At 39.4% G+C, this 22,714-nt stretch overlaps 1 protein-coding gene across 7 annotated transcripts in view; it reads left to right on the top strand.

Moving 5' to 3' along the window:
* LOC104640656 (complement C1q tumor necrosis factor-related protein 7) overlaps window positions 1-22,714 on the top strand; it is a 126,033-nt gene that overhangs the window by 46,243 nt on the left and 57,076 nt on the right. For 2 of the 7 annotated variants that reach the window (XM_010298352.2, XM_075752460.1), the window contains exons 2-4: window positions 2,339-2,537; window positions 3,447-3,692; window positions 4,408-6,201. In XM_010298352.2, the coding sequence (XP_010296654.1) occupies window positions 3,455-3,692; window positions 4,408-5,039 (870 nt within the window). In that variant the 5' untranslated portion in view covers window positions 2,339-2,537; window positions 3,447-3,454 and the 3' untranslated portion in view covers window positions 5,040-6,201. Of the gene's footprint in view, window positions 1-2,338; window positions 2,538-3,446; window positions 3,693-4,407; window positions 13,691-14,450; window positions 14,530-15,373; window positions 15,435-16,079; window positions 16,237-16,264; window positions 16,581-22,714 lie in introns of those variants that run through there. The other 5 variants (XM_075752457.1, XM_075752454.1, XM_075752455.1 and 2 more) reach the window with 4 other exon arrangements.

The following is a 22,714-nucleotide window of genomic DNA, read 5'->3' as shown; positions in this document are numbered from 1 at the left end:
CCATTCCAGAAATCACTGCACATTAGAACTGATCAGCATGCCCATTGTCTTGGCATGCACTCTTGCTCTACCTAGTGATTTCGAACCTATTGAAATGCCATTTTCTAAAATTGGAATATTATTATTCTAATCCTGTCTTCTTCGTATCATTCTCATTATTATTTTTGGTGATGGTTTTGATGAAGATGGTTGTTATTGTTGTGAACAAGAATACCATGTGCTTGTTCTGGCTTTCAATATTTGGGAAAAAAGAACAAACTCCTCAAATGTTGTTTTACCCTGAAGAAAAATGATTCGGCATATATAAATGACATTGTTTCCTACTCCAGTTTATGGACAAAAGTTTGTATCTTTGAAAAGGACAACCAGAAGCCAGGACCAAAGTGTAATTTATGACTCACTCTCTGCCTACCAGTTAACTCTCTGTGATCAAGTATTTCACTGCAACATAGGTTACTCCTGAGAAAGTGATCTGGGAAATTTATTCCACCCTCTAGCTTCATAAGCCCAGGTGAACTGAAATCTCTGATTTTGGCCTCCTAATTCAGCCTGAAATTTCAAAAGCATGGCCAGATGTTATCATTCACCTTTAACATTACAATTTACCTTTCAGAGCACTCACCAGGAAACAGGGGGCATGGGTTCAATGTTGTACGTCTTTCCTTAGTCTGAGGAGGTTCACACTTTCCAAGAGACTGCTGCAATAACAAAGAAAGGCACTTTCCACTCCTCCTTTTAAAACTGGACCATTATACAGGAAGAAATGCAAGAGTCTGAAGTCAAAGGGAAAGAGAAGTCCTGATTCTGTGGCCTAGTGCATGGTTTCCCAGATGTCATTTGTTGGGTACCGCTGTTGGAAGCAGACTTCTGTATTGCCCCCCAAGCCTAAATTCAGGACTGAAACATTACCACCTGAACATTATCACCATTCCCTCCCAATTCCAGCTCTGTTCCCTATTCCTGCAGTCCCACCATTCTGCTTCACAGCCCCACAACTCCTTAAGACCCCCAACCCATAGCCAAAAGCTCCATGTATTCCCCTCCATGCCTTCTGCTTCACAAATTAGTGCTCCAACCACAGTGCCCCAGCCATCCAAGGCGCATCCCTATCTCCACAACTCCATTCCCCTCACCTTCCCCAAATGACCTTTTTCCCCACGCCCTTAGCAGAAACACATGTCCCAGACTAATTAATTTCCTGTAGGCACATGAGAAGAACAGCAGGGGAGGTCTGGGAGCTGGAGACAGCTTCACGCATCAGTAAGTTACTGGCCAGCCAGTGACAGGAACAGCTCTGTGAAGGCTCTTTCTCTGATTTGTAAAAGATCCTGGACATAGGCAAAACCAGCAGTTGTTGAGATTGTTTTTGCTTGGCTTACATGCAACACAGTGTGGGAACATCTAGCCTACTAATTCAGACTTTCATCTGGCAAAGGGCAGGTTTTGTTCCATTTCTTGATCCTTAGGTCGTGTCTGCTTCTTATCCATCAGCTTTGTGTAAAATGCATAAGCAGTCTTAGGCATGAACTCCCTTCAAGCTGCTCCCTCCTGGCTAAGTGCTTAAAGTTCTTCTCTGCAGAGAGCTTTGCTGTCCTTGATTGAAGTGCTATGAAAATCCATGCGCTTCATTTGTGTACACTAAGTAGTACATCAGAGCAAACATTGCTGTGAAGTTTGTGCTTGTAGCTAACTACTGCCTTGGAGTTATCATTTGCTGCTCTGCTGTAATGTTACACATTCATATGTTAATCCACTCTTGGAGGCTGTTGTGCCTGCCTGTTCTGTAAGGCTTTATCAAATGACAGCAAAATTAATAGTTTGGTTTCTGCCAATTTGATACAAGATGCTTAATATGAAAAGCAGAATATACATCACAGAAGAGAATTTTGGAGGATCACTTATTTCCCTCCAACTACAATATTTTCATGCTTTTTTTCTGCATTGCCATTAATACCAAGACACAGTTTCTCATTTTCTGTTCTGTAAAATAGAAAAGACTCTTCATAAAGACTTTGTATATGTAAGGGTATGTGTATGGGTATGTGCTGGTCTTTCCCTGCTGAATAGATTTGACCATGCCATATACCAGTTGAAATATCATGAACTGCAAATAAATGTAACCATTTGGGTTTTTAAATCAATCAGCCATTGCCAATCAGTATCACAGAGAAGGGAATGGGAACAAGGATTTCTAGATTGATTCACTTCGCAACTTCTTTAACTCCAAGTTTGAGAATGAATCTGAGTTTCACTGTAAAAAAAAAAAAAAGGTGAATGGTATTTTACAAAGATATTTTTATTGAATTCCCCACTCTTTTTCTTCTTTTCCTCCCCACAGAAACCAGTGGACTCTGATTTCCTTGAATGCTGTAAATTAGCTCTGAAGGAATGGACAACTCCAACAAAAAAGCCCACACAACTCTTCTGAGAAGCCAGTAAGGGAACTAGAAAAATCAGCTTGGCCTGCAAAATCTCACCTGACCCATGTCTGACTCTCTGCTAATGCAACACTAATTTAAGACACCATTGTACATCAGGTACTGCAACTCCTCAGCATGTTACTGTTTGTGCAGTGTTTTTTCTTTAGTCTCCCAGTATACAGTGGAACAGAGAAGTCTTCATTTACATTCAATTGTTTATGAAAATACCCAAATACTACATATCAAGCCTTAAACAATTTCCTTGCAACACAGTTCATTTCACACGACAGTCCAAGCCAGGCTTAAAAAACCCCAACCTGTTAGCAGCCCCTTACACTCCATCCGCTCCCTGCAGGGCAGCTGCCAGGTTCAACCTGACAGATAAGGGTGAAGTGGTTGCTTGTGCTGTGGTCATCAGGGTCTCCAACCAGGTACTGAAGCTGTAGCTCTCTTACTGGTATCCCTTCTGCAGGCTCAGCAAGTTTCTGCTGCAGTTATTCAGGTTGGAGATTCATTTGCTACCATAAGGGCAAATTTCAAAACGCAATGAAGGTGTAGGCTTTGTCCTCACTAGAAGAGACTGCTCCTACGGGCACATCCTCCTAGCACAGATGTAACTTCCTCCAGCAAGAGGGCTTTTCTCTGTAAAGCTTATACAAGTCCCAAAGACAAAATAAACTATGCAAGCAAAGGACTTCGCAATGAAGAATCCAGATTATTTTTTTAACATGTCAAAATTTGGTTCAAAAGAGCTGGTATTTGCCAGTTATACTATGTCAGTCTACAGGCTACTTCAAAGACATACAGTAAGATATATGGTGACCAGAAAAAGGTCCAGCCTGACAGACCTTCCTCCTTGCCTCCTACATGGATTCTGGTAATGCAGAAATCCCAGGTTGATCTCTGCACATGTACCTGTGCATAATGCACCACAGTGTCACACTTACTAGTATATTCAAGCCATCTCCATGTGACTAGAGTGCCATAATATGCAAAAATAATCTCAGACATATGTATTTTTTCCAGATCCAAGGATGTTTGTGTTGCTTTACATTACAAGTTTTGCCATCTACACAAGCGAACAACCTCTTCAAAGCCAGTTCAAAGGAGAAAATTACTACACCAGATACATCTGCAGCATCCCTGGTTTGCCAGGCCCTGCGGGTCCCCCCGGAGCCAGCGGATCCCCGGGGCCACACGGACGCATTGGTCTTCCAGGAAGAGATGGTAGAGATGGCAGGAAGGGAGAAAAAGGTGAAAAAGGGAGCGCAGGTATTGAATATTTGTGTAACCTAACACAGTAGTACAACAAACTAAGACCTTTCATTGTCACTGTTACACATATATATATATATATGATGAATGTGTGTATGTGCCTGTGTGGGTTTAAGTGTGATGCATGTATATACAGTGAGAGAAAGACAATATGCAGATGCATATTAGATATGTCTAATATGCATGTACTGAAATCTGTGTAAATAATGTCAATGCATAGCCTTCCTCCACGTAGGTGCTAAGAAAAGGTTTGGGGAAAATGAGGCATGTGTGGTGTTAAATAAACGGTCTCAATTGTGCCATTAGCCAGGAACAAAAGATTAGCAGGTATTTAGGTACACACTAAAAAAGCTCAAACAGTAGGAGATATTTAGTGCACAAGAATCATTATATAGGTAGCCATGCTGCTGTCCTTCCCATCAGCAGTGCCCATAATTCAGTCAGTAATGGACTGATTACATATAAAATTCTTCAGTTTGTAATCAAGACGTATGAAGAAAAGTAGGAATATAGAAACAAAGGACCCCTAGGCTGGTCCTCTGTTATAACCTGCCATTCCTTTTGCAAACTTACTAGATTTTGAAAGTGGTTTTGGAGTATTTTGAAATTCTGACCATGTTTTTCTTGTTTGTTCAGGCACATACAGTAGCCCACACAATCATTTACTGAGATGATATGTGCAACGATTAACTAACTTAAAATGTTTTTGAAGGTTTAAGAGGAAAGACTGGGCCATTAGGACCAGCAGGAGAGAAAGGAGACCAAGGTCAGTCTGGTAAAAAAGGACCTGGAGGATTGACTGGTGCCAAAGGTGAAGTAGGTCCAGCTGGACCACCTGGACCTAAGGGAGATAAAGGAGACCGAGGAGAGCCAGGTGCACCAGGGGTCTGTAAGTGTGGAAAGATAGTGCTGAAATCTGCCTTTTCTGTTGGCATCACCACCAGCTACCCAGAGGAAAGATTACCAATTGTATTCAATAAAGTCCTCTTCAATGAGGGGGAGCATTACAACCCTTCCACAGGGAAGTTTATTTGTGCCATCCCAGGGATTTATTATTTTTCTTATGATATCACCTTAGCAAATAAGCATCTTGCGATTGGGCTGGTTCACAATGGGAAGTACCGGATAAAGACATTCGATGCCAACACAGGCAACCACGACGTAGCTTCCGGATCCACAGTGATCTACCTTCAGCCAGAAGACGAAGTATGGCTTGAGATCTTCTACACTGACCAAAACGGGCTCTTTTCCGATCCAACATGGGCAGACAGTTTGTTTTCTGGATTTCTCTTATACGTTGACACAGATTACCTTGATGCTTTATCAGATGAAGATGAGCTCTGAAGCAGATGATATCAAATGACATTCAAACTGGACACCCCAGCACAGGATTTTATCTAGATGCGTGGGGGCCACAAAGTGGAAAAAAAATAATCTGGGAATTTATTTTTGCTTTGATATGAACCAAATCTAAGCTCATAAGGATCCTTCTAGAATCTAAGCTGGATTTTTTACTGAACAGCAGGGATATCAAAAGGAACTGTAATTAACAAATGACTGCATCACTCCAGGACTGACTCCTCCTGAAAGTTATGTTTATAATACTATTTAAACAAATTTAAGATACTGTACATTGGATTTTATATAAAATATATTAAGTTGCAATGTAGAATGGATATTTTGTATAAGACATTAAAGTAAAATTGAACAATTTATGGTAATATCATCTTTGGTCATTTTAAGACAGGAAATACATTAAAAACAGATAAAACATTGATTTAAAAAAAGGAAGGGAATACAGTAGGAATGTCTGCTTCAGGATGCAGCTGAACAGGTCACAAGGACGGTCTCATCTGTTATTTACATCAACAAATGATATTCATAATTAACTAACCTCCTAATATGAAGATTTGTACTAGCTGAGGACTGCACAATGACAGTCATAAAAGAACAGAAAAAGGTATTAAACATACAAAATAATTAAAAACTGGGAGATCTGAAAACTTGGAGGTAGACAATCAGTATACAAAGTGGGTATTTTCAGTATAATTCCAAGTAGGTGTGCTATTCTTTCAGTGATATTCAGTATCTTTATGAGAAATGTGGAAGAAAATACAAACTTTTTGCTAAAGAAAATTATGGATGCCAAAAAACTGATAGAACAGTAACCAGTAATGAGAATAAATTGTATGGAACAAACTGAGTCACATCATCGAAGCAGACTTACTTATATTTCAATATGGCCAAATGCAATAAAACAAATGTAGGTCACACACAAGATGAAAAACTGTATTCAGGCAATAACTTGGAAAAGGTACATGGGACATCATGGATAATCAGCAAAATACGAGCCATGAGAGCAGACTGTGGCTACAGCTCTTTGGATGTACAGAATTACAAGAAGGATTAAGGAGTAGTTACTTATGAAGCTGTCAATGTTTCAAAAACTTCTTCAGAAATTTGGGGAAAATGGTTGTAATTCCACCCATGCAGATTACACAAGAAATGTAACAAGGTCAATTTGTTTTTCTTGTCAATGAGGTTACGAGGTGATTTGATCACAGTCTGCAAGTACCCATCTGGAGACAAAATTTCTAGTAGTAGATGGCATTTTCTTCCAGCAGATAGGAGTGCAGCAAGATCCACCAGTGAGAAACTGTATCAATTTCCACTGGAAATGAGGAACCCATTTTACCAGTGGTGGTCATCAATCATTGTAAAAATAACTAGGATCATCATGAGTTCTCCAGCGTTCAAGATCTTTAAGTCAAGACTGGCAATCTTTAATTGGATGTTCTTAATTTCCAAGAATTTACAATCTTATTTTATTCATCCCAGATTCACAGAAACCTGCTATTTTTATCAGTTAATCAGATAGTTTTGAATGCTAGTGGCTTGTGTTGCACAATGCCTGCTCCCACTTTTTTTATGACCAAGGTGGAGGGAAATTTCTGGGGGTTTTCTGCGTCCTTGACTTAATTAAGAAAATTACAAGCAAATAAAATGACACAAAGTACCACCGAGATTGCTAAATGAGGAAATGTTAGCACTGCAGCTACGTATGGGACCTTAATCTATGCACCCTGTATCTGTGCCCTCATTTCCCTGTGCATTAACACGCATGTCTTTGAGTACATGATTGCTGCTTTACACAGTGAACAGGTGCAAAGTCCTGTCCACAAATCAAGCTGGCAATGCCTGTACAACCCTTATTTTATTTGACAGTGAGAGATGTGTGGTAGAAGACAAAAGTGGATTATTTTTCAAAGCAGACATCTAATTTATTAGTGTTATTCAAGGGCTGCTTCCTGTGAAAAATATGAAAGAGAACACTTAGAGATTCAATTTATCACTGTGCTGTACAATCATTTATACATCTGCAAATTAAGCAGAATATGAGTGCAAAATGCAGCCCAATCGTCATTTAAAACAATGATTGATGCCAGTGCTTCACAGCCATCGGTGCCTACAGAAGGCACAAGGACTCTCGGCATTGCTTGGTGCCGTCTGCACTGAAATGCCACAGGACAGAACAGACCATGAGGCCCAGGACTTCCAGGAAGCATAATTCAATAGACGCAGGATTGGAACTATAATGTGTATTATGTAACAAAAGCAACTAATAGAAGTATTTAATTACATGATTATTTTTTAAATAAATACGGAAATAGGTTTACGACATTTCAATCAATAGAAAGTTTATGTTAGGAATAACAAGTCAATTTCCAATAAAAATATTTCACACCTTCAAGTTAGAAAATCTCCTATAAAGCCAAACTTAACAAGAGTATGACCAATTTTCTTCAGATTCTAAAGAAACTTATTTGGTAGTTACAATAAATCTGGAAATTTTCAGACAAAATTCATTTTTCACCATTAAATATAGAAAAAATAGGGCTTTACAGCGAAATGTTCCCGGTTGCAATCCTAACTAAAAGCAAACTGCTTCCATGTAATAATCTTGTAAAAATGAATGAAATAGAAAAGAGATATTTTAACCACACCTATGCTGAAAATTACATCATGGGAATAAGTAAACCAAGAATTATTGCTTCCCTTTACTTAATAATTTTAGTTTTATGTTTGTACAATCACAGAAAAATCATTTTAGCTTCTCTAAGTTTTCCCATTTGGATTCTGTAGTTAACAGTTTAATATTTTGGCATGAACTGTTAAAAAATAAGTAATTCTGTTCAATTACTCCTATAGGTTTTGGCAAGAAGAATCTTTTTACTACATGTATGGACAACATATTTATACAAGTAGCATGTGTCCCTGCCCTCATTCAGGATCTCAAGACATTATTCTAAAGTAAATCATCGTTATTACTTTATTTTACTTGCAAATAGATCAACTTTGATGACATGATATTTCATTGGGGGTATTCGTCTGTCTAAATTTGAATGTATATGGAAAATATCTTGGGCTGAAGTCTTCCCACTATTTGCACCAGTAGGTGGGAAGGTCTGGTTTGCTTTCAAGGTGTTGTAGGATAACAAATATCAAAATTTCTTTGGGAATAAATTTGAAATTAATCAAAGGTGTCTACACTATATATATATATATATACACACACACACACACACACACCCCCCCATATACAATTAGGCATCCAGACCAAGTTAGTCATCTAGACTTTGTCTACAGTCAGCAGAGAGAAATTAGTATCACCAGAAGAAACTCCTAGGAGAAAGCATGTCTTTGCTGCAGCACCAACTCTTGGGCTTTCTGACTGAGGCTGGAAGAACTCATACAAACCTGAGACCATCGGAAAACCTTCAAACAATATTAAGAAAATTAGTGTTCCTGAGATTTGTAAGTAAAAAAAAAAAAAAAAAAAAGTATTTATTTGGGATATATGTATGTAAATATATATGTCAAAATAAAATTACTTGAAACAAAATAGCCCCCACAATCTATTACTCTTTCAGACTTTCTTTATACCCAGTAGAGTGAGATCAAAGCAGTCGTCAGTCACATGTTCCATTGCTGAACATTTTTAACCTAGATAAATAAATAAATACTAAACTCCATCTTCAAATTGATATGTTATTTTGAATAAATACCTTCACTCTCTTCACTACTGGTACTCATATCCATACAGTTTACACTGCTATAAAGTTTTTTTCAGGAGCAACAGGTCCTGAAGATTTTTTTACAAAGCTCAGACAATATAGAGGAAAAAGTTATTATTGGATATCAGTACTGAAAACATTATCTACATTCTTCAGATCTTTTCAAATATACCATAACACCACTTATGTGCTTTTGCGATAGGCAAAAATACAAAAATCTGACAAGCAGCTTATTTCATTCCCCACCAAGTATGCTTCATTCATTGGTGCAGTTTGTATAATACCTTCTTTTTATTTACCTTCCACAGGTCACCCACTAGGTTCAGTTCATATTTACTCACTAACACATTTACTGATTCATTCACTTTTAACTAATAGGTTTAATTTGTCCATTGGCAGGCATACTCAGGATAACTATGCTGATGTTGTACTAGGTAATTTGGTCAGTAGGAACTTTAGTTTTATGTGTAGATGTGGCATACTTTATGTATGTATTTCAGTAGGTGATAAATCCCGTCCAAGAAATAATACATGAGAGTAAACAGGAGAAAAATAGAGCCGAGAGAGCAATATAGCACAATCTTTCTCAATGAGTAATACATTGCTTTCAAGAAGTAATTTATTCTTTTCAGTATAAGCCATTTATACTTCAGCTCAGAGAGCATTTAGAGGTTATATTCACTTCCCTGTAACTCCTCAAATCAACACTCCAGACTAAGGTTATGTCAGTATTCCTGAACTTCAGAGCCATGATTCTTCCTCACGCTGGCATGAAGAAAGTTCCAAGAACTCTGACGAAATTCTCAATCTCTGACACGTGGTTTTGTCCTCACTGTATTCATCAGATCAATTAAAGAAAGCTACTATCTAAAGCAAAAGAAAAATGAATTACACACATTATACATTTATATTTTAATAATAAATACCTACAAAGAAAAACATGTCTTGGATTATTTGGCATTTGGCTTATATCCCTCAATTCTGAGTATAATTATTCTGGTATGATTCAGCAGCTACCTGCTGGATGAGGTATAAGGAGATTTTTCCTGTATGCAGATTGTTCCTGCAGAAGCAATTATTAGGCTGAAATTTATCTTACCTGACTTTAATCTCTAAAAGATCAAAGATCATTGCCTGGGCTAAATTAGTTGTTAGCTTTCCTGTCACCAGTGCAAAGAAACAGCGGGGGTAAATCTCTGTTTGTATGACACTGTATTGGATGCCGACCTTAAGAGAGGAAGAATGTGGAGATACCTGTCTCTTCACATTACCTGTATCTACTGACTAACTTAGGTTAGTTAGCCTTTAACTTTCAGATGGCAAAAGTTAAATAAGATGTCTGCTCTTAGAGAACAATCTGCTAAGTGGAAAAATTGGTGTAATTTAATATGGTAATTTATACACCTCACACTTGAAGAGAAGATGTGGATTGATGAGAACGTAGAAGTACCCTTAAAATGATGGAAGTGACCTCTTGTCAGACCTTTTGTGAAGTATTGCTCAAGTTCCTCCTGAGACAACCTGAAGTGCAGTGACTTGGCTGTCCTCCAGAAAATTTCACAGCATATTAAGGTGGGCTAGATAATCTTCTCATGTCTCCAAATTCAACACACTTAAGTATATAAAAATATTGATTTTTTAAGGATACTTAATTTTAGGTGTAGAAAACCTAAATGTATCATGGAGTGTTTCTACTTATGCAAAAAAAAGTTATAAATTTGTCTCTTTTCAACTTTAAAGCACCTGTCAAAATCCTAAACACAATACAAAAGATAACATAATATTTGTAAAATCATCTCTGTGAAGGAATAACCTTGTTTATGTCCTGTTAACAAAGGGACAAAAAATACTGAATTCTTGAAAAACATATATGAACTATGACTCTCAGAAGGCTCTAAAGCAAACTTCTAGCAAGCAGCAGATGGGGTTTCTGGAAATGAGTGAATTGTAGGAAGGAAATGTACCAGCAGTCCCTTTCCTTTCTCTGCTTACAAAGTGTTATCCTTAGGCTCAGAAGACAGTGGAAAGGATTTAAAAATTTTGAGTTGAAAAACAATCTCTTTAATCATCTGAAAACTTGCCTGCCACTGATGCTGATGTCCCTTCCACGCACCACCTGTGCTCACCCACGCTTTGTGAGATGGTCTGGTACGTGAACAAGGATTTCTAAACCGCACGTGACAAATTTCAGGAAATTTTATTTGTGATTTCTGTCATGTTGCAGTAAGGTGCGATCGGTTTAAAATAATCAAGATGAACAGAGTTTGTTCCTCCTTGTTTGTAACCTCCCTGAAACGGAGGGTCACTGTAGAGCTGCACATAGTAATTGCAATTCTGATTGTAAGAACACAGCAACGCATACTCTTGCTCTGTAAATGTTGTATATGGCTCGTAAGATTTGCAGATTTTAATTTGTTTTTACAAGTTTTAGGTTGGATTCTAGGCGGGTAAAAAGAGTCTTACATCGCAATCCGAACCTTACATTAGCCTCAAAGCCTGTGAGAAGAAACTCTATCATTCATTGTGCGCTATTAATTTAAAAATTGTTTTACCGCTGAACTTGGGGTCTGTGATCCCTTAGCCTGCCCGCTCCTGGGGCAGCCTGCACCATGTGTCACTACAAGCTGCCATCTCCCCTGCCTGTGCTAAAAGCCATCCTTACCATCACTGACAAAATAACAGTTTATGCCTAAGTGTGACAGTGTCACCTCTAACAAAGCAGAGGTGCTCACATCATCTTATTTGGAGCACTAAATCTGCTGTCCCGTGTAATCAAAGGCATTGGGTTTGCTTTTGTTTTTATAACGCTGACCGAGATGAGTTGTTCTCCACCCCAGGAAATATATGTGGTTTGAGTTCTGTACGTCTCCCGTGAGTAGAGTCATTGTACTGACATGTGTTTTTACGTAGCTTTCCATCTGTTAAGCGAAGGTCCCCCCACTGCTCCTTACATGTAAGGAACATTATAGTAATGTTCCTTACATAATGCTGTTCATATTTGTCTATCATTTAAACTGTTTTTGCAACTGTTTCTGAGACTGGAATAAATTGTTGGGACACAGACTTATTAGCAAAACAAGATGTTGAACCTGAGCCCTTGTCAAAACTTTGGATGAAGGTTCACGCACTGGATCATTTCCACGCTCCCCCACACGGTGAGACTTAGGAGGTAACAGAGATTGTGTACTGTACGGGTCATCCTGAGAAACCTGTCTTCTGATTCCACTCCTTTCCCATTCTTGAAAGCCGTTGTCATGTCAGGTGTCTTCTAGCTGTGACAGATCCTCTTTCAGCAATTAAAAATGCACACTTCCTCATCTTTTTATCTGCTGTGACTGCTTACTTCTTCCCATGATCTACTTCTTATAACAGCATTCAGAAACGGGAAACAATTTAGCCATCTCTTTTCATGTGATTCCAGCTACTAAAACTTTGCAGTAACAGACCTTCAGATGTTATAGGGACTGTTTATATAGACACAGTTATAAATAGCTCTAATAACAACTCCATTTAGTATCAGCAATAATGTTCATTCTGGTGGTACTGAAGATACTATTATACATGTTAACATAAGAAATTACTTTGTTAACGATTCTGTGCAGCAGAAAAGGCCCCTCTAGGTTGGATAAGAATACTGTCATTTGCTTTGTACCTATAAAAATTAGGACTTGTATGTAAAACAATCCACATTTCTATGAACTATCTGATGGCACTGACATTTCTGCGATTCCTAGTATCTACATAAGCTGGTTGTGAGCATTTAACAAGCAGATAGCCCATCCCTCCACTGCTTCCCTGACCAGGGCTTAAGGATTGTCTTTCTGTTTAAGGAGGCTCTAGAACAACCCTAATGCAGCCTTCGTATCCTTTTTTTTTTTTTTTTCTCCTTTTTTTTTTTTTTTTTCTGCTACGGATATATTAAAGTACATTGATAACTTTATAAAGTTATGATTTGTCTTACTTTTTACTTTGGTTTCACAATCCACCTTCCCCAGACTCAGAGAATTCACTGATGCATTTTTCAGTCCTGGTGTGGCAAAAAGCCTGTCTTTGCAAATTACAGCCACTGAGAGATTATTCCTTTTTTTTACCCTGCTATGTTTCCCATTATTTTTCCCTAAAATGACATGCTAAGAAGTTTGCTGAGGTTTATGCTGATTTGTAAAGGTCATCTGTAAAGAATAATGCATCATTGTCCCCTTGATACAGCTTCGGTTAATAATTCAACTACTTTAATGTATTGGAAAACAGAGACAGCACTTGGAAAACAACTGGCTACTAACCATCCACTTCAGGGATTTATCCCTACATGACGGATGCCAGGGACGTTTTTCAGAGTGAAATTAATCTAAAAAAATTTTTACTTGCTGGAATGTTGGCATATAGTCTGAATTAGAGGTTTAACATCTCCCTTTAGTCAACAGGGTGAGACAGTGAGACATCTGCAAGTGACTGATATTCAGGAGCCGCTGCTGTGAATCATACATATCCCAAGAAGAGTCTGTGCCCCTCCTCTAGTTCCAGAAGAAACTCATAGAAATTAAGTCAGATAATCTAGCAAAGTTAGGTACTTAAAGTTAGGAGGAGTGACTATCTTTACTGTATTTCAGTCTGAAATAACCATCCGGCAAAAATACACCATGGATTAGTTTTTTTCCAAGTCACTGCAGTCACTGAAATGTGTCGCTGTCTGCAGGAGCTGCAACCATTTCATCCTCCCCATAGTTTATTCATGACTTTCCCTTTTACTGTAAGAGAAATTGTTTACAAAAAAGAAGTCTTCCGGAACTGTTTTAGTGGCTTAAGGAGGAGAATCTGATTCTTCCTCTTTAAAAGGCAAAGCTGAGGCTTTGTTGCTAAGGGGAGCGTTGTGCTTGGCTCCTGTCTGTACTCCCAAAGCTGCTGTGTAAGAAAGTCCAGGTAGGAAACAAACATTTTCCTTTAGATCTGTTTCAATATCACTGCGTTCTGAGTGCTTTCATGAATTAGACAGATTTAAGAATCCAAAATCCTCAAAAATATTTTCTAGGTATTTTTGATGTAATTATTTTTTTCAAGAGGAGTGAGGGAAACTTCACTGCGTTTCTGTTGTCAGCTTTAAGTGCTTTGGAAACAGTCTCTGAGCTAATGGAGAGCTTTATAGTTCTTGCATTCGGTTGTTTATTACATTTTAAAGTGCCTGCTATAGTACTTAACTTCAAGAAATGCTAGAAAATTGTTAAAGAAATCGACCATAAGGCCCTTCTGTTACGTTGCCAGCATTCTCATATCTACATGTGCCTTTAGGAAAGACTGCTTAAATTTGATACATAAAGCTTGATATGAAAAAGAGGTGTTATGTGCCAAGTAATAAAAATGCTGCTGCTTCTTGCAGCACTGTATTTTTTTGTGCCGTGAAGAGGGTATTTGATGAACCTTATCTGCAGACAGGAAATGTTGCCATTTTGGGTACATCGCCCTTAACCCTGGTGCGAGAGACCTCCTGAGGGAATTGGTGCTGAGGAGAATGCCCAGGTGGTATGGGAGATAGTCACGTTTGTCTAAGAAAACCACTTGTTTAGGGCGAGTTGAGACTTATTTAGAAACCTGAAAATCCTTGGGGCTAGTAGTTGATAAGGGCTAAGCCTCAGGCAGGAGATAACCATGTTGTTCCTCCTCTGCTTCTTCTGCTTTTTGTTAGGCATCACCTAAGAGAGAAAGAGGCGTATGAAGATCAGTCTTCATAGCCTCGTCTGGGCTTGAAGAACTTTTTGAGGCAAGTATGCACAAGCCTCCATATACCCAGTCCACAGAAGTGGTAGAGAAACAAAGGCTGGCTGGTGTCGGCCTCAGTTAGCCCTCTTGCTAGAGGAGATTTAGCCAGGCATGGAAAAAGGCACCACGTTTCATTCCCATAAATTGTTTCATGGGGATTTTGAAATCCAGAATAAATTATGCTGTTGCAAGTGACTTCACCCATTAGCTCAGTACATCAGCACTCGGGTTTTGCAGTGGTGCAGCTACGTTGGTGCAAGCTTTGTGTGGGGGAACAAGCACAGCTGAGGTCGCTTTCCTGTCCATTAAAGGCAAAGCAGGGGAGGAACCTGCAGTAATAGTAGCAATATATTGACTTACACAGATATAGAAATTTTAAAATTTCCTATATGCTTGTAATCAAATACAGCAAATTTCTAGTGTAAACAAAGCTGAAGTGATTTGGTGGGTTCCAAGTTTGGCAAAGTTGAAAACCCAGCCAAGCCTAACACTGAAAGTAGGGGGAAAAGGAATTGAATGTGTCTCTGTGATCTGAATCTTGCAGCTGACTTTATGGACTGTAGGTGGGTCGTTCATTAAAAAAAAATGTAACAAGAGTCGCCATACAGTGTGTGCAGGACCATGTTATTCACTACTATATGGAATAATTAAATAAATGGATACATATATTTTTTAATGATTCCATTCTGAAAAAAAATATGGTGGTTTTTTTAAATACTAATGGTGTATGTTAAATGGTATGTCATTTGAGTGTTCAGGGTGCAAAGGTTATATGGAATGTATCTTATGATCATTATGCACATATTAAAGCATCTCTCTCATGAGTAATTCTTGCATTGCTTGTGACAGCCAGGTGTCAGCTGCCGACCAGATGAACCGCAGTGAAGAATCCCAGATGATAATCATGGAGGTTAGTGACCGGTTAGTTGAGACAAAGACGATGTATGATCATTTTTCACTGAGAGTAATAGGAATCTTTTACATATGTAACTGTGAAAAGTGAAATAAGTAAGTCAAGAGAGTCTTGCAAGCTCTTGTTTACCCTAGATGAGTCAGTACAATTCTACTTAATGCAGGTTTGCATGATTATTCATTTCTGTGCAAATACTTCGCAACCATAGATACCATTTGCTGTAAAATAGGCACCTTTAACGTCTATTTTATATTGTATTTCATATTGATCCAACACTTAGTTGATTAAATTATCCTCGGATTATTGGTTAAATGTATTTAGTCTTGAGTAGGTTACAAAACCAGGAAGTTATCCTGTTTTCTTATCCATAGAAATGCTTTCAAAGTGATCATGTTTAAACTGTGCCTGGTGCTATGTCAGTAAAACATCAGAAAGAAAAAAAAATACCAAACCAAAAAAACCCAGAAAAATCTCTTTGTGGTTAAAGGAGATAAAGATTAGGCAAGATGTTTTAGAGCTGTCAGTAGGCTCTAAACTTGCTAACGTTGCACATGGTAACTTCCACGTCAGGACTGTAACCTGCCAATGGCATCAGCAGAACATATATATAGGGAAAAGTGCTTAAATTGGGTATTCTGATAGACCAGAGATTACTTCCACGGGTCTGGGGACAAGGCCAGCCTCTGCCTACAGTACAGCTCGCTCTCTGTGAAAGCAGGAGTTCCTGGATGAGGACCCTGCCCAGGTGGAAAGGCTGAGGAGGACCTTGACCACTCGCAGGCACAGGAGAAAGAAAACGGTGAGGGCCCGCCGCCCCGCGCCCCGCCTCCCACGCCATGCCCAGGCGTGGCTGTCCCCCTGTACGCCGCCGAGGCTGTCGCGCATGCGCACACGGCCCCGGAGTCGGCGGCGCGCATGCGCGCTGGCTCCCCCTCAGGGTCGGGGTCCCACCGGCCGCGGCTGCAGGCGCTGGGCCCGCTTCTTGCCGTGTCTCGGCTACCCTCACTCATGCGCCGTCCCTCTCCCTTTCTGCCCCGCTGCAGCTGCCGGAGGCCGTCGGTTCCCCCGAGCCGCGGGCGGAGGAAGAGAGCCGCGCCAGCATGGCAACAGCCCGACCCGGCGCTGTCCCTCAGCCTCTGCGCGGTGAGTGACTTTCCAGGGGGCGGGGCGGGGCCGGGGGCGGGGCGAACTGCCGCCATGTTCCACGTGGCCCTGAGCCAGCGGTGAGAGCTCTGACGGCGCGTCGGCTGCTCCAGAGCCAAAGGGGCAGCGTTGTCTTACCGTTGTCCTAGCTGTAGTGGTGCTGCTTGGGTTAAGTGTTTCCGCTTTGAGGTTGCCTTCAGCTCATAGATAGAAAAATCGCCGCGGCGTCCACGTGTAAGGGGAGGAGCGTCGTGCGCGCTAATTGCTCTTGCCGTCGGAGAGCTTCCTCAAGCTCGCTTTTCATTCGCAGCATTAGAGCAGGGGTGGAGGGATGTCTGCTTGTGCCTGGCATGTGCCGGATTAGCTCGGGGTTATTATCCGTACAGTCAGCGTTGCACTCGAAAGACATGCTCCTGTCATGTTTAAGTATGAGTAGATTATGACATTTTCTTACATAAAATACACAACGTTTTTCAAAGGTGTTAGTGTAGATGTGCAGTATTTACATATTTGAAAGTGAACCTGATGTTTTGTGCTTGAAGTGTTATTCGTGCTTATGATGGTGTATGGATTTATTGATGGGCCATTTTAACTGCCATGTGTGAAATATTATTTACTCATAGAGTAGGAGACTGCAAGAGAGTGATGTAGTGGGAAGCTGTTAGAAGTGAGTGTCTGATTGCAGGCTTGGAAAGAATGGAGGTTGTTGGTACTTGAAAACCAATCTTCAATTTCTTGGGCAAAATCTTCACAATATTCCTGTTAAATTCTTTGGACAATGCTAATGTTGTGAATCTTACTGCATGGTTTTATGGGTTTACCTAAGTAGGATGCATAAAGGAGTTAATTAAGAACAGAGTATTAAAAAGTCAATAAAATGAGAATCCAGTGAAGTACAAACATACTTATTTTTTCATCAACATCAAGGTTTACCCAATAAAACGTATGTATTGTCCTTGAACTCATTTTAGCGAAATATGGTATTTGTTGCAGATAGCTACAATTTAGGGTTGTTTCCAGCTCTTTCAGGGTCTGTATACTTTTGAATATTTTCTTGAGACTTACTGTGCCAACTTGTGCTAGGAAGTGATATGCTGCTGACAGATGGAGTGCAAACAATTTTCAGAATTGATTGCCTGGGGAAATCAAGAGACACCCTCTAGTGATGGTTTTCTTCTACAGAAGCTCATTTTCCAAGAATAAACACAACAGCACAGCAGGACTCTGAAAAGAAAACTAGCCATTCATTCCCTTATGTGATAAATGTTTTGTTTTCTTAAGTATTTTGCTTTGCTACTTGTTGCTGCTTCTGAAATCCCTGTAATTCTGCTAATTTTGTATGATCTAGTGAAACGTACTGCATGTGGTATTCTGAATAGACTGTATCATTGGTTTACTTAATTGCAGTATAATTTATCCATCTGATTTATCTTTTTTAAATTACAACTTAAATTTCAAGAAAGACTGCACCTTGAGCTGAAGTCTTCATGCATCTATCCAGACCTTATTTCAATTTTCTCCCCCCCCGAATTCAGTCTGACAGATTTATAAATAAATTTCCATCTTCTATATGTTAAGCTTTTGAATATGCTGACACTGACATTTGCTATTGTGTTGCCCAATCATAAGGTAAAAGATTTCTTTTCAGTTCCTCACTGCCTTTACTAGGCCAGTGATCTGTGTATGAATTTCTGCTTATCATTGTCCTGTTAAGTGATAACTAACCATTTAAAAAAAAGGAAAAAAAAAAGTAACACCACCCGCCCACCACCATTTTCCAGGTGCCGTTGAAAAATTCAATATAGGCTGTTTCCTCTACTATCTTGTTTTGGCTTTGCTTTAGTTCCTGTGATAATACATTGCCTTTATTCCTAGGCCTTTTTAGTTTGTTGTGGTTGTCACCATATTTGCTCATTTCTTTATGTTAAATTTGTGGTGTTAAAAGTATACACATACCTTTTCATGAGCAGGGAGCTGTACTGTAACACAAGTGGGAAGTAGATAAAGTTTGTGCAATTACAGTTTGTGATGTCCCTCAAACACTTGGTTTATTTTATGCTAGCATGGTGTGATCATTTTTTCATTCTGGTCCCACTATGGCAAACTTAGCTTGAAACATATCCATCAACTTATTTCTTCATTTAATATCATAATAGTCTCTTTTTGTCCTGTTAGTCTTTCAAGCATTCAGTCAGTCTCTGTTATTTTTTAATGCAGCCCATTTGCAGAAATTCATTATTTTACTATAATCTAATTATTTGTGTGCATAGATGCCTATATACCTTTCTTAAATGAAAAGACTTCGCTATATGTCAGTCCACTAGTCAGACTAATAAATAAGAGTTGCAAAACAAGAGTTGCTTTAAAGAAAAAGCCCATGCCAGGACAACTACAGCATTACAAAATCTTCATTGTTTAGTTTTTTGAATTTGTTAGTTATTTGGTTGCAGTTTCTGGAGTGTCTTACTATGTATTTATGCAATGGTTGTATCCATGAAAAATACAAAAGTGTTTCTAGGACCTAAGTTGGAAGTTACCATTCACTGTTTTCTTTCAGGTAACTGATGCTTGGTCACAGCATAAATGTCTGTTTGTCTGTCTGCTTTCCCTTGTTCCTGGTTTCTGCATCCAGTTCACATACGGGCTTGGTGTAGAGGTACTTGCAGCAGTTCTGGGTCTGTGTCAGTGTAGAGGGCTTTGAAGTCACACAGAGACCTGGTGGGTTTGGCTCCTCCAAGTACATGTGAAATCAAGGGAGACACTTATCAGATGATGTTTTCAGGTTCTCAGTTTGGCTTAATTTCAATTTGAGTATCCAGCGAGCTTATTAGATCTGCCTGAAGTAAAATATGGAGCCATTGTAGGATAACAACATTTCCAATGTAAAAGGTGGTGTGAAATTTTTTGATACAGGCCTGTAATGGTGATCCTGTGAAGTAATGCTTTCGTGGATATCAGTCTTATTCTTTCACTTCAAAAAGATATTTTGAAATTGAGCACAAATTAGTTGGCTGTAGAGCCCATTCACATAAGCAGAACAAAAGTACGTATACAGAGAAATAAAGTAGCAAAACTTTTTTTATGTGGTCCTTTTTTCAAGGAACCACAGGATCCCACAATAATTGATGCATTGAATTAATTTTACTGCAACTATTAAAGCCTTAAAATTCCCCTGTTGTTGCAAGGAACTGATTAATTCATAAACAGTTCTGCATACAGAGCATCAGTTCTGCTCCTTTAAGAGGTGGTTACAAGTAGTGGCAGATTGTTTCTGCACTGATTTTGCATGTTTACACTGTTCACTTTAACCTGGCTTGTCTGGAAATGTTTACAAGCAATTGTCAAGTATTTCAGAAGATCTGAAGCAAATTCTAATCTGTTGCTTTCTAGTTTTCATTTGTCAGAATGGAATTGAAATGAAGCATTTGCTCCAGTGAAATAGAGTATTTTTTTACGTGTTAACAGAATACAATGGTAGAAAAAAGTCACAGCAGTGAAATCAAAAAGTAACTTAGACCAACTTCTCCCCTTAGGTCATTTCAACTCTATTTAAGTCTTGATACCTGGTTTTGATGGGGGATTTTTGCTTGGTTGGGTTGTTTTGGGTTTGGTTTTGGGTTTTGTTGTTTTGGTTTTGTTGTTTTGGGGTTTTTTTAACTAAAAAGCTTGTACCAGTGAAGATTCCGTAACTGGATTCAATTCCAATGGTAGAATACCCCGAAAGTTAAAAACTTTTCCAGTGTGTAACCACCTTCCCTATTGCAATTAAAGTCCATCATTTCATCTCCGGCAGAGACAGCGAGCTTTTCTGTGTGCAACAATCTTTTGTGGGCTTGAAGTTGTAAAAGATTTTGAAGTTTTTCCTCATTCCAAAAACTCTTCAAAGTGCGTTTTTGAGCAAATGTCACTTCTGACAGTTCTTGCTGCATGTTTTATACACAGATAGACATGATTCCATCATTCAAACCATTAACAAATGTTTTAAAGCCATTAGATAGGCAGACCTTGAAAATACCTACTCCATGTGGGGTTTGAATTTATTAACTGTTACTTGCTTATCTTTTAAAATGTGGTTCTCCAGTGACTTGCAAGCGCTCCTTCTCTCCTGCCTCCCGTCATTTAATCAAACTATTTCCTATTGAGTGACACTTTCAACAAGGCAGGCTTGTTGTTGAGATGTTTGCTTTTTCCATTATTCAAAACGGAAATGAGTATGAATATATGTTAAAGAACGTTAAATTGGCTTGATAGGTCTTGATCTTGGCTAATGTAGGCCTTCTGCTGCTTATTATTTTACTGTCTTTTAAATATTTACAAATAGCCTGAGTCTTTTTTGTAGAGTTGAAGTTAGACTGACTTGTGTATGCTTCTGCAGTTTGCTCTTTCTCAGTTCTTAGATAAGATACTTGTCTAGGTTTTTGGAACTTGCCTGTTCTCCATCACTTCTTAGTATCATTGATGGTTCTTTTGCTGCAGCCAGTTCAGTAGTGGATACCCTGCAATGATGGTTTTTAATTAGCTCAGTCTGATGACTGTTTATCTAGATCTTGCTCTCTGTTTTGCCATTAATTCTTACCATGTTCTCTCTCATAGTGTGTTCCTTGTTAGAAAAGACAAAATGCAAATAGGCCTTTCTGTGTGTCATCTCTTTGTCTCTACTGAGGGCATGCTTATTTCTGTTGCTAGTATTCTTCTTGGTAAGGAAGTGGTTATGGGATGCTTGCTTTTCTCTGATGTGTCTCATGCTAGTGATACTCACTTTGTGGTTGTTCTTTCTTTTGAAAGTTTCCAAATACAATGAATGCTTCTTTTTACAAACACAGGCAGTAAATTGTGTGATCTGAAAAGATTAGGATTCTCCCAAATCTTTTGCTGTTTCTGAGTAGATACAGTATTAGTGGGGTTTGTCTTAGTGTATTTTTCTTTTCTAAATGACAGTGGACTAAGGTCATCCTAGAAATTAGATTGCACTTTGACTTTGGTATAGCAGGTAGCCTTTAAATGTTTAAGTTGTGTATTCAACATACAGTATTTTCTGCCACCAGTAAAGCTCTTGGAATAATATTGAATCAGACATAATGTGATATATGTTGTGTGACATTACCACTCCTAAGCCCTTACCCTTTGCTGTTTTATCTCCTTTTCATGAATTTAATGCCTTATATAAACCTGAAATCACCCTTTACTTAGACCTTGGCAAACAATGTTCTTTCATAAGGGCAAAGAACAAATCAGTGTTTGGCTCAAAGAGCTGACAAGTAATATAATTCTATAAGTGGAGATAGCTAGAAAAATTATTTACCAAGAATTTCATGTGTTCACAGATTAAAAATTAAAGAAAAAAAAAAAAGCCATGCACCACAAAGCACATGTGCAAAAAGAGCTACAGTTTTCTCCTGCTAATCATCTTCCACTTGTTCCAGTGAAAGGGCCAGTGTGTTCTGTGTGGAACAATGGCACTCCTTCTGGAAATAAAAGCTAGTTGCAAAAGTTCAGGAGGGGGGGGAAAAAAAAAGATCTGAGGATTCCACATATAAGAAGATGAGTTGGGTTTGTGTAGCAAGGTTTTGGTAGCGGGGTGGCTTCTGTGAGAAGCTGCTAGAAGCTTCCCCTGTGTCTGACAGAGCCAATGCCAGTCGGCTCCAAGACAGACCCGCCGCTGGCCAAGGCCAAGCCAATCAGCGCCTCTGTGATGACATATTTAAGAAGGGAAAAAAACAAGCTAGAGAGAGTTTTTGCAGCTGGAGAGAGGATTGAGAAGGTGTAAGAGACTCTGCAGACACCAAGGTCAGTGCAGAAGGAGGGGCAGGAGGTGCTCCAGGCACCGGAGCAGAGATCCCCCTGCAGCCCGTGGTGAAGACCATGGTGAAGCAGGCTGTCCCCCTGCAGCCCATGGAGGAGGGATGAGGGGGTGTAGAGATTCCACCTGCAGCCTGTGGAGGACCCCACGCCGGAGCAGGTGGAGGCACCTGAAGGAGGCTGTGGCCCCGTGGGAAGCCCACGCTGGAGCAAGTTCATGGCAGGACCTGTGGACCCGTGGAGAGAGGAGCCCACGCCAGAGCAGGTTTGCTGGCAGGACTTGTGACCCCGTGGGGGACCCACGCTGGAGCAGTTTGCTCCTGAAGGTCTGCACC

The sequence above is a fragment of the Balearica regulorum genome, chromosome 4 (assembly GCF_011004875.1).
Source record: "Balearica regulorum gibbericeps isolate bBalReg1 chromosome 4, bBalReg1.pri, whole genome shotgun sequence".
NCBI lineage: Eukaryota > Metazoa > Chordata > Aves > Gruiformes > Gruidae > Balearica > Balearica regulorum.
Note: the sequence above shows the minus strand (reverse complement) of the source record. Positions and strands in the feature narration are given on the sequence as shown.